The sequence below is a fragment of the Strongylocentrotus purpuratus genome, unplaced genomic scaffold (genome assembly GCF_000002235.5).
Source record: "Strongylocentrotus purpuratus isolate Spur 01 unplaced genomic scaffold, Spur_5.0 spur5_scaffold_14, whole genome shotgun sequence".
NCBI classification, from domain to species: Eukaryota; Metazoa; Echinodermata; class Echinoidea; order Camarodonta; family Strongylocentrotidae; genus Strongylocentrotus; species Strongylocentrotus purpuratus.
In genome coordinates, this window is record NW_022145599.1 from 7459187 (window position 1) to 7471784 (window position 12598).

General features: G+C 39.6%; 1 protein-coding gene across 1 annotated transcript in view; it reads right to left on the reverse strand.

The window, feature by feature from the left end:
- LOC577722 (myocardin-related transcription factor A) overlaps positions 1 to 12071 on the reverse strand; it is a 34590-nt gene extending 22519 nt beyond the window's left edge. The window contains exons 1-2 of the mRNA XM_030984087.1: positions 11842 to 12071; positions 4338 to 4396 (exon numbers count right to left, since the gene is read on the reverse strand). Coding sequence (XP_030839947.1) covers positions 4338 to 4396; positions 11842 to 11848 — 66 coding nt within the window. The 5' untranslated portion in view covers positions 11849 to 12071. The remainder of the gene's footprint in view (positions 1 to 4337; positions 4397 to 11841) is intronic.
- Positions 12072 to 12598: the final 527 nt, after the last annotated feature.

A 12598-nucleotide genomic window follows, 5' to 3' on the forward strand; every position in this document is an offset into this window, starting at 1 on the left:
CAACACCCCACTGTGACCCTAATCATGAGAAACAGAATTAGGTTCAGCTCACAGTAGCAACACCTTGCATGCTGTCTTACACCGCTCCTGGAATGCTTTCTGCTTCCTTCATCAATGTCGAGTTCGTTTGCCCCTGCCCTATCCTTGGTCCCCATATTTTGGGCTGCCATAGAGGTGGGGGTGCTGGGTCAAATGTGTACTTGGTTAAAAAATCAGATAGGGGGGAAACCATCCCCCCACCCCCTCCCACACCTTAAAAACAGCTCTTTGTTATAAAACAGAGTGCTAAATACTGTTATTTTATAGATGTATGAAATCATTTTGATGGAACAACTGCATTATAGGGTATAGATGTAAGAACCCCTTTGCTAACATGGTTGCATAATGTAACATCCATTTCGTTTAAAGCTTTTTCATCCTTAAAATGGATACCCGAGGCCTACTTTTGATTGGTTTTCTAAAGAGCCTAGAAGACTGACCAAATAGAAACAGTAGAGGCCTCATAAATAATATTGTCATCATTATCAATACAATCTCCCTTTTGTTGGGGGGGGGGGGGGGGTGTGAACTGTTCCTGGTGTACGCGTCTTCTCAAGCCAGTGCAGCCAAGATGAAGCAGTGGAACGGGGTGAAAAGTATTCTAGGTACCTTCTAAATTCTTCCTTGATACTTTCAATTTAATAGACCCTACAACACCTCCTAGATTAGCTCCTGTCTGACCTAATTGTCAGGTTGTGTCTTCTAGAAATAGCTTAGTCTGTCTCGTAGCTATCACCTGTTGGTTCCCTACTGCTTCCTCTGGCTGTTTTGAAAGCTCATTCCAAGTGTAGATACATTGTATCGTCCGTTGAGAGCTCGAGGGATGTTAAATCTGTGTTAAAAGTATAAGTGATAATGCCCTTCTGGCTCCGAACAGATGTTAACTCGCATACCTTTATATACAATTAACATGCTTCTGACTCTCAGCAGATGATATTGTCTCTTTAAAGCCAGAAGGACGTTTATTCCGTGCTTGTTGAAGTAAATAAGTTAACGCCCTTCTGCTCCAAACAGATTATATGTAGCAGTACCTAGGTAATCTCAAAGAAGATTGAAAGACTTCATGAAAATACCACTTTTCAAAAAAAGAATCTTAAACCAAAGAAGACTTCAGAACTTCAGAACTTCATTCATAAGAGTAAAAGAACTCCCCTTGGTGTATTATTAGAAAGTGGGAATTTGAATACCGGGAAAGAAAAAAATGAAATACTACCAACTTTTTTCTGTTGGACTAATCAGACTTATAAAGCTCATCACAGAGCAGTAGTTCGATAGACAATGAATAGTAATCCAGTCTGTATTATCAGATATAGATGGCTTCTACGTCTGGTTAAGAAGGTGACTCAAAAACTAGGCCTGCTAAAAAAGAAAACTGTGTCTAAATCATAGGTCAGATTTATGACTAGTGTTTATATTTGAATGCGATCTTTGTACATGTAGTTCTAATTCTGCTTAGATTGCAAATAAAGGAATAACATGTGTGCACCTAAAAGAAATCTTTCAATTATATATTATCTGCTGATCGAAAGCCAAAAGGGCAATAACTCATCTCATTTTTAGTAGAGTTACTGCTCTTCTAGCTTGAAGCGGATGATGATATAGAGGGGTAAGTTTTATTCTTTTTGTATAATCCTCCGACCAACGCAACACCATCACCCCTTAGCCAGCTTAATATAGCAAGTCTTTTTTCAGATTATGTTTTAACTCCAAATTGGTTCACCATGATCTGCAGGAAATTGAAAAATCTTTCTGATAAACTAAATTCTTCCTTGAATTTGGGTGAACTATTCCGGCACAGATGGAAAACTTGTCTCTAAACAGTCCTACGTGTGTGTCAGCTGCACCTCGCCCCAGCCTGATTTTTGGTGGCCAATTCTTGTGATTAACCACCCAAATATCGCAATTGCTCGGTGCGTCATCTGCAAATTAATTTAGCCGCTGTTTAGCGTTTGGACTCCCCCGACTGGCCTTGGAAAGAGAGCTACATCCTCCCAAATAATGTCTTTTCCTCCCATCTCTCTTCCAGCTCCGAGGGGAGTTGGAAAAAGTGGAATTCTGTCATTTAAAGTTGTACTTCCCAGATTGTGTGCCCATGTAAAAAGGATTGTAAATTCATGATGGGATTTTGAGTATGTGACCTATTAAAAAACACTATAAATTTGATATAATCTATTTCATAGAGTATTTACTGTTAGCTACATGATTGTCTACTTCTTTAAACTGGGAGAACCAGAAACCTTCAATAGAGATAGTTCCTTAACCTATTTTCTCAACTTCAAAAACAAGCTACTGACAAATATTGAAAAAGTTAATTTAATGAGGAGAAAAATCTTGAAAAAGGTCTTGCTCAACCTGATCCTTGCCCTATGAGACAACCCCGCCCTGCATTCCATCTCTTAAGCCACTGTCTGTATTAATAAAGCACTGGTACTTAGACTTAAGTCCTATAATCCCACACTGTCACTATCACAAGCAACTGCCCACCTGTAACAAAGAAAAATACACCCAAACAGCCCAGAAGCAAAGTATAATCCAACTGGCAAAATAGAAAGGAACTGCCCTCGAGTTAGGTCTGGGGTTCTCTGAAAACATTGGAACTGGGATGGGGACGAGTAGAGACAAGAGGAAGGAGGAAAATGAGGAGCAAAGAAGGAGAGAGAGATGGAAAGATAGTAAGGAAGAGCAAACAACAAGAGGAAGATAGTGAAAGAGAAAAGCAGTGATATAAATGGAGAAATAGAAAGATAGAAAATAGAAACCTAGAGAAAAAAAAGAAATGAGATATAGATGGAAGCGGAGAGAGAGAGAGAGAGAGAGAGAGAGAGAGAGACAAGGCAGAGGGTAGATAAAAAGAAGTAGATAAAGCTTGTGAGAGATGAAAAAGACTGCAAAGGGTATACTAATGAATAGGGAGTGGATAAGGTGTGGTGTTTACAAAGGAGACATAACATTATCAATAACTCTACCAAATCCCACAAAAATTGGGCACGCACCCCCCCCCCCCCCCCTCTTCCTCTTCTCCATCCCTTCACAATGATGGTGTAGGGGTGTGGAGAATGGGAGGCATAGAGCAGAAAAAGGAAGGAAGATGAGAAGGAGAGACATAATAAACTCCAGTATGTTTGCATTCCTTTGTCATGTCCTTCAAAGATCTGTCACTATCCTCACCAGTTGTAGCGCCCAAGGATGGGTGAGGGGTACTTCAAAACATGGGGGATAAACTCTGTCGGACTTGACTCTGGGCGATACTTTTGTTACAGTAGTCAAGACGCAGAGCGCTGTTCTAACCTTCAGCCATCGTAGAGTCCTTCAAAACCCAAACCGAGAAGGCTTCTTGTACGTTTTAGGCACCAACTGGTCTTTGATTTACTACCCAAATCTTTTTATAATTCTTTAATGATGGAAAAAGATTATATGATGATAGAAAAAGAAGGAAACTTTGTGAGAGATATTTCTTCAGAAACCCAATGCTGGTTTGCTGTATACCTAAATGCATCAATCATGGGCAAATTATTTTGAAGTTGTGCATAGTATACATCAAGGTGAAAGCAGATATGTTTTCAGATGTTACTATGACGGACATCATCGCCATTAACAGTGGCATTCCGATGGACTAATTGATAGGTCAGTCTGGTTAACAAGATTAGTCAGTAAATGAGGGATGCGTGATGGCGAGTATCGAGGGATGGGTTACCGGACAAACAATTCTATTTTTTCTCCCATTTTTTTCTCCTCCTCCTCCGTCCGTCCGGAAAGCACGCCAACACCCTGTGTTCACCTACAGCACATGCTGCGATGATGGATATGTTTATGGTGATTCGGACAAAAAAAAGAATCCTCTGACAGGGAGATGGAACTGTATAGAACTTTTGACAGTTTGGAAATCAATGATATAGATGTGTCAACATAGAAACAAAGTGCCCTTCTGAGAATTCGGATGATGTTAATAGGGAATGATGATGATGATGACGAGGACAATGATGATGATGATGATGATACAATACAATACAATACAATAAAGTCATTTCTATAGCACTCTTACAAACTAACTGGTGTTTCACAGCGCTTTAATAAATATTATTAAAGAAGTTGTTGATCATGGTCAAAGAGGAGAGTTTTGAGACATTTCTTGAAGACATCCAGCAAGGTGATGGACGAATAAAACGTGGATGATGATGATGACGACGACGGCGACGATGATGATGGTGGAGGTGATGATGATGATGGTGATAATCACAATGTCAAATAGTCATGGAACCGTTTCCATGGAAACCACATTCAAGAAATTAATTTCTTACCTTTGCTCTCTCTAATCTCTGTCTTTGTTCATGGAATGCTGGCGTTGTGGCTTTGAGGGCTGTTCAAAAATAAATTGATAAGATTCATAAAATGTTAATTCTTATGAAGCAATTCAACATCCTCATAAATACAGTAAGTACTCTTAAAAAGGAAATAATGGTGGTTTATCATTCATACCTTCATATCAATTAATTTTGAAAAGTTAAGAGGTACATGTTTAATACAGGCATGAACATCAATCATTTAATATCAAACAATATGATTGGTTTAACATAAACTGTTTTGTTAACAATACATTACATGGATAAGCTTTACAGATATTGTTTATATTTTTATTCTAAAAGCAGTTTTGTCATCGCTATTTACAAGCTAGCATAATCAGTTTGATCATTGGGCTGCATCCATTCTATAACTCACTTTCCTCCGGTATCTGGAGATGAAGGCTGATCTTAAAATCCATCACAAGCAAGAGAGGTGGGATGGGCAGCCATTAAACCATGAGGTAATCCAATAATACGGTATCCTCAAAGAGAACACAACCAACAAGGTCCATGGAATTAAATCGGCCGTCTCAAAACTTCAATAAAAACTAAGATGACACCAACAGCCATCAAAAGAAAGATAGGGGCAGATGATTGGCAATCGCAATGGTATATTCCAAGGATGTTCTTAAAAATACACCTTTAAAGTCATCCTACAAACTCTAAATCATGAACAAGGTATTCCACTCCTGATAAGTCGTCTATTGAACTTTGATTATCAATGAACCGAAAGTGCCATCCGCCATCAAAGTTAAGAAAACTTTTTGAATTTTAATCCAGGATATACCAACAGCTATCGATGAGGTGCTTGAATCTCAAGGCATATAGTTTGTACAAGGGGTGAAGGAGTCATCCAAAAGCAACTAATTGGCATCAACAGGAACAAAATGGTAGTATCCTTCTCTTCTAGTCCATATCATGTGGTGGAGAACATTTCCAAAAGACTTCTTATCCTCAATAAATAACCAAGAGCAAAACCACTGGCTGCAAGTGGTGGAGGTGTGGGGTTGGTAGAAGGAGTTTTTGGGTGGTGCCGGTGGTTGGTGGTGGTAGTAGTGGTATAGACTCTCCTCAACAAGACAACTCTTCTAGCTGAGGCTACATCTTGGAGGAGAATGCAGGAAGATTCTTCCGAGATGTAAAGTGATGCAAGTTAAGAAGGAGAAAAAAGAGAAAGGTAGAGATGCAGATGCCAGGAAGATTCATTACCAGGGAAAGTGGTGTGGGGGCGCAGATGAGAGGGGTACGAGGGGGGCGGAAGAGGGTAACAGAGAATGCCACTGGATTCTTTGCGGAGGGTTAATGATGGTTGGGGTAATGAGAGGAGGGGGAAGAAGATACAAAATATGCAGAGCGACGAGGGGAGAGAGGAGGCAAAATAATAGAAGGGGAGATTCCTTGCAGATGGTAAGTGATGCGGGGGTTCGGAGGAGAGAGAGAGAGACGAAGATAGAGGTCGAGATGCCAAAGAGTGCATCATCATCATCATCATGATATCATAGCTGGAGTCATTAATATCAGGCTATTATTTATCATCTGGAGTGATGGCTGGGAGGAGTGCAAACAACTAGGCCACAGAGAGAGAGAGAGAGAGAGAGACAGAGAGAGAGAGAGAGAGACAGAGAGAGAGAGAGAGAGAGAGAGAGAGAGAGAGAGAGAGAGGAGAGAGAGAAAAGCACATACATACATAGCAAGAGAGAAAGTGAGATAGATGAAATGGATAGACAATTAGTTTAATGAACTTTTCAAGCATGTGCTTAAGAGAGTGATACAGGAATGTTAGACGAGGCAAAACTTTCTGTAGCTTTTGGACGAGTAGAAGTAGCATTGGCATCTGTTTGTATGACTGCCAAAGTTTACCATGACCAGATACCAAAGCATTATATGGATTACGTAAAACTGCATTTATGAGCATGAAGTAATATCGGGAGAGTTTGTCAAGAAAAGAAAGACAGAGATGTTCAAGGTTTGAGATGACCCAATCAAGTGAATATAGTGAAATAAAAACAATTTTGTTTTGTTGTTGTTGTTGTTGTTGTCGAAAGAGAAGAATTGAAAAGATGCTGTAAGGAAGAAGGTATGAGAGAGGAAGAGCTGGTAGTATGCTGGAGAGAGAGAGAGAGAGAGAGAGAGAGAGAGAGAGAGAGAGAGAGAGAGAGCTGCAAGATGATGTAGAATTGCAATGATGAGATGTGAAAGGCAATGAAGTGGGATTGAGAAGTAAATGAAGTAACATGAATGAAGGGGGAGTGAAGGGGGAGGGAAAGGGGCAAGGGCTCAGACATGTCTATGGTATGCATGTTCTTCTGTGACATCACGTGAGAGGGCAGGAGGGGGGGGGGAGGGGTCGTGAGCTAGTAGCTAAGGACATGGACTTGACTTCTTGCTACCTCGCAATGTGACGTCATCCTGAGAGACCTACAAGTATGACATCAATGCTGTCTACCAGAGATATCTTAAATATTGGAAAGACTGATGGGTAGGCACAGATTGAGGGAACGTAATAGATGAATCTAGAATGAATGAAAGAGACAGAGATGGAGAAAGAATCCGAGGGGTGTGATATACTTCAAGCAGATATCAGACAGCTATTTACAAAAATAATGATACAAATCACGTAGGAAACCGAAAGGGAATGCAGAGAGCTAGCGCTGATGAGGGATGAGCGGTGACGTCAAATGTCAAGTATTCTGCTTGCCTCTCCAAGACTCAAGCACCAGGGTTTGGTGAGGGGTAAACAGCGTGGGCTCAAATTCCCTTGATGAATTATGATACATGTAGGAGTTTTAAGACCTATTACATATCCAGGTCTTTCAAAGAGTCATACAAACAAAGACGAGGTGTAAACTTAAACGATGTTTGATATCAAGTTTTTAATAGATTTCTTTCCCCCATGTTCCCTCGGTAGTTCCAAGTAATGATTATCCTCACAAACATTTAAGTTGAAATGGAAATTTTGAAGGGGTAATTAAAGATTGCCATGCAGTATATCACAATGAAAGTGAAAATCTGAGATACATGGAGAGAGAGAGAGAGAGAGAGAGAGACAGAGAGATAGAGAGAGAGAGAGAAAGAGAGAGAGAGAGAGGGAGAGAGAGAGAGAGAAAGAGAGAGAGAGAGAGAGATGGACAGATAGAGTAGGATGGAGAGAAAGTAAGTAAGTGGTTCAGAGATGAAAATGAGCATCTGAGCTACCTAACCCATCTTCAGGATCTCATAACAATGTCTGGAATGTAGCTCTCTAGATGACGTCACAGGCACACAACGGAAAACTGAGCTTCCTCTAATGATAGCGTCACCACCAGTCACCTATACTACCCCTCCCCTATCATACCATCACAAATGGTCTCCTTCACCCCTCCCCCATGAATTTCAGTCTTCTACCACCCCAGTGCGCCCTCCCCACCATAGTATCACCAAGGGTCTTCCAATACCCCTCCCTATGACACCATCACCACCAGTCATCTATATCACCCCCTCCCCTTCCATTGTAGCATTATCAATAGTTGGCTACCACCACCCCTCCCTTATCAACACCAGTCTTCTTCTACAACTCCTTCTCTTCTCATTTCCATTGCCATCACCACTGGTTTTATACCACCCCTCCCCACCATAGTATCACCCCCAGTCTAATACTATACCCCTCCCTATCATAGCATTATTAATAGTCTTCTAACACTCCTTCCCCATCACTTCTGGGGGGTGTTTCACAAAGATCCTAAGTTGAACTTATCTCTAAGTTGGACTTAACAATTATGGAAAGCCGTTAGCATCTTTAAAATATTTTGTAAAATCTATTTTAAAAGGCATAAAATGTTGATTCAAATCATTCACATTTTCTATTATCAAGGAGATTTCATGTGCTTAATGTGGAATTTATGAAAAATCTGAAATACTTGATTTTTTTTGCTTCTGAATATATGTTATTTGAAGGCTACAAATGGCTCTCCATAAGTTTGACTTAGGATCTTGGTGAAACACCCCCTGGTCTTTGAGCACCCCTCCCTAACATAAAGGATTAACTCATTGCTGAAGAATGCCACATATCTATGGATGCAAGCTGACAGGATGGTCTGAACATGCGTAATCTTGTTACGTGGTGATTATGTCATCACCTCAATATAGGTCATAGTAAGCTACTTCAAGCTTGAAAAGTGTGTAACGTTTTCATAAGGCATCAAGGAATGGCTGCACAATTAGGATATTTGGTTATTCCTTCTGATTATGATACAGAGACTAAACTTATAGATTTTCTGGTCAGCACTGTAAAAAACGTCCCCCTTTTGATACAAACCAACAAAACCAAATCAATAAGAGTCAAAATGGATTCAGACCCATTTCTTTCTCATAGCTGGTACAAGATGGATCAATATAGCGCTTTAATGGTGGCATTCAACAATTATTATAGATTCTTTTACACAAAAGTAGGATTTTCCTGGACTACATGTACATTTAACCGGCAACAGGATCAACTCCTGATAAACTTCTAATCAGCACGATTTCCCTAAAAACCTAACCTCTGCTACCACTGCCTGGCTCAAATATCTGAAGGGGGGAGAGGGAGGGAGGGGGGGTGGTTGTAATCATAGACATATCAAGAGTTGTCGAGACGACGATGTAACAATCAGCGAGACGGAATTCGTAGCCGATTCCATCCACAGAGAAGGTGCTAATCCCAAACAGTCTGCCCGACAGCGACAAAAATTCCTGCCAAAAAATGCCACCAATACATCATCATGCTACTAAATGTCTTTCCTGAAAAATGACATTTAGTGGGGCCTCTGATTACAGAATGCATTCCTGTATATATATATATATGTCAGTGTATCTATTTTCCCCTGTATATGTCTCTATGTCTCCTATTCTCTTATCTTACTTGAAATCAGGTTTATAAATGTTTAAAACAATTAAAAAAGAAATGTGTGCCATAAGCGTGTTTAGGGCGTCTTCCTGTGAAGTGCTTCCTTGAAAATTATTTTTACATTTTCCGAGTAACCCTGCTATAATCGTGACACAAGTACAAGCAAAACATGTCTCGTATTTATACACTACCTTGACGATTGATAGGTTGCGTGGTGCCTTTGAGTGACATTTTGATGGCCAAAATTAGAAATGACCAATCCCATGGTGGTGTATTTGTGTTGATTGCACATACCGTATGCAGCATGGGAAGACTGGTAGGAAAGCTAAATACTACGACTTGGCAATGAAAGGGAAGAGAGAGTGATTGTGACAAGATATTTGATGTGTTGATGGTGGTTTGATGGACAGTTGTAAAAGTGAATATCAACTATTAAACAACTGTCATATAAAGATCCCTTTTAGATGTTCAGATAACCTCTGACCTTTTCAAAGTTGTCTTCCTTAGATATGAAACTACTGGGTTACATAATAAGTAGCTTATCTTTTCCCATCCTTTATGGAGTAAGAATATATCATTAATGGATTAATTGTTAATATGTTGCTCTTGGATTCGAAGATATAGAAATATGACTTTACTACTACCAAGCTACTTATCAGGTATTGAAGAGGAACCATAATCAGCTAGATGCATTTCTGATAATGGCCTGCATTTGTTTTAAGACAGCATGCACCATCTGCCCCCCACCCTTCTGTTCTTGAGGGAGTATACATCTAAAGTACAATGTGACACATATCTCTCTCTCTCTATGGCAATATTAATTAAATTTGTTTTGATGTCTGATATACATGTTTGGACTTACACTAGCCAAAACAACATGACTTACAGTCAACGATATGTAGACTACACATTGCCCAAAACTTCCATTTCTCCAAAGATATGTAGGAGAGAGAGGGGGAGGGGTGGTGAAGGGGAAGGGGGAGGGGTAGTCATTGGGGCAGAGGGGTTCTTTCCTAAGAAGACAGAGGTGGTACTGTACCATGCATGTGTGTATCCCATCCATCACAGAACCAGCCCTTGACACTCTCGGTACAGGTGGCAATATGGACACGCGATGGCCAACGCATCGCCCCACGAACATCGCCCTCTAATTGGCGATGACAACCCATACAATGATGCCTTTTCTCTGCCCCTAATCCGCTCGCTTCCTCTTTCCATTCTAAACAAACTTTTAACAGATTTATCCTTGTATTTGCCGGTATTTTGGGCTGTTTTATCTATTTTGGATGCATGAATTTCATCCATAGGATTCAAATTTGAAACCAACAGGATCTTTTCCCTCTAAATCTCGTCTTTCCTGCCCATCATACCGAATCCGAGGATTTGTAAAACTACCCAAACGGAGATAGAGCTTTTCCACCTTCATCCAACCCCTCCCAACAACATTTCTTCAAATCTTAAAATATATTCATAGAATTTTAGACACACAGTTGTTTTCTATGGTAGGAGGGTGCTCTTTCTACTACTTTAGACTTCAACCCTGCATATTAAACCATAAAGAGACTCAAGTACTTTCAAATAGTTTCTTTCATATAAAATGAACAAACTAGGAAATAAATTTATACAGCATACTTTATTTTCACTTCTTTATGTTTATTTTAACTCTACATTTTAAATACAAATCAAAGTCAGTTTCAAAGTCAGTTTCAAACTTCAATTTTTACACAAAGAGGTTATCGATTGCAATGCACATTATGGGTTAACATTTTTAGTGTTGTGTGTGTGGGGGGGGGGGGGGGGGGCACTAAAATTTACAATAGCAGACTGCATTGTGACAGAGAGGATCCAAGGGTAGTGTGATGTAGTGTGGATGAAACATCTAGAGTGGTGAGGGGGTAAAGGAGGGGGGTAAAGGGGGGAAAAGGAGGGGGATACAATAGCAGACTGTGTTGTGACAGAGCCGATCCGTGGGTTTAGTGCAATGTTGTGTGGACTGTCACTGTGAGTAAAGCCAGGTCAATGTCAAGGTCGAGCTGATGATTTCTTTACCAGACTACCGTCCTACTGGTCTTAACTCCAACTTGGATCGCATCACGTCAATGTAGAACCAAACAGGTGTATGGTGCTCTCTACCAATTATATCCAAAGAAACCCTCTCGGGATATGAGTAAAATTAGTGATTTTTCAATTTAAACTATCTTTTAATTCTTTGTATGATATTTTTCATCTGACTCTTAAATGTTGTCTTCTTTGTTTACTAAAAATGCTGTTCCGGTATTCCTCTCCACCAAAATCTAGACCAAAGTACATTGTCTTAAAAATCATCTGTTTGGCACTAAAAGGTCATTAGCTCTGTGTCAAAGTACATTATGAGTTTACTCTCTTCAATAGTAATAATAATAATAAAAACGGTACTTATGTAGCGGAGATGAAATGCTAATATGTACTAACAGAATAATTATCTACAAAGTACATTTGTTTTATACCACTTCTATTCAAACTGATCGCCATTCTCTTTGACTTAATTGGTAGTTTTTATTTTTAATCAAATTTTCTAAATCTCTTTAGACGATAAGATGAGAAATTATGATGTGTACTTACGGGGCATGATGCCTTGGCTAACTAGCTCTTCTCGTGGTCTTCTTAACTTGAGACGGAGGGCCAGCACTGCAGATTGGAAAGAAAAAACAAGAAAGAAAGATAATAAATAAATGGCTCAAATCAGAAAATAGAGAGTATGAAATTAGAAGTACATGAAAAAGAACTTTGATAGTGAACAAAAATATGAAACATTTTGATATGAATCCAACACAGATGAATGGTGACAAAATATTAATAATATCATATTATATATTATCTAAAAAATAGAGAATACATTAATTACATTGTCACTATCAAGATGTCCACTCCTGTAGCTCCAGAATGTCACTGATGGACAGTGAACACTAAACAGCATTAAAAAAAATTCAAATTTGAAGGAAAAAATGAACACTAAACAGCATTAAAAAAAATTCAAATTTGAAGGAAAAAATGAATAGAGACAAAGATCCAACAGAACCAGATAGCACTTTAGAAAGACTCCAAACAGAAAGAGAAAGGGACAGTGAGTGAAAAATGGAGAGTACATCAAAGAGAAAGGGGGTTACTATAATTGAGTCGACATTATAGGTTAATTTTTGCGTTTGTTGGCACCCCACGGCCAGGTCTCTTCTTTCCTCGCTGTCTCCCGGGTTTCAATGCCACATTCAGTTAGGAGCGAGAAGGACAAGCAAGCTGCAACGCGTGCCTGCCGCAGCAGTAAAATAGAAGACGTGGGCGAAGCCAACGCCACAACAAACACTCCTCGGCAGAAGATAAT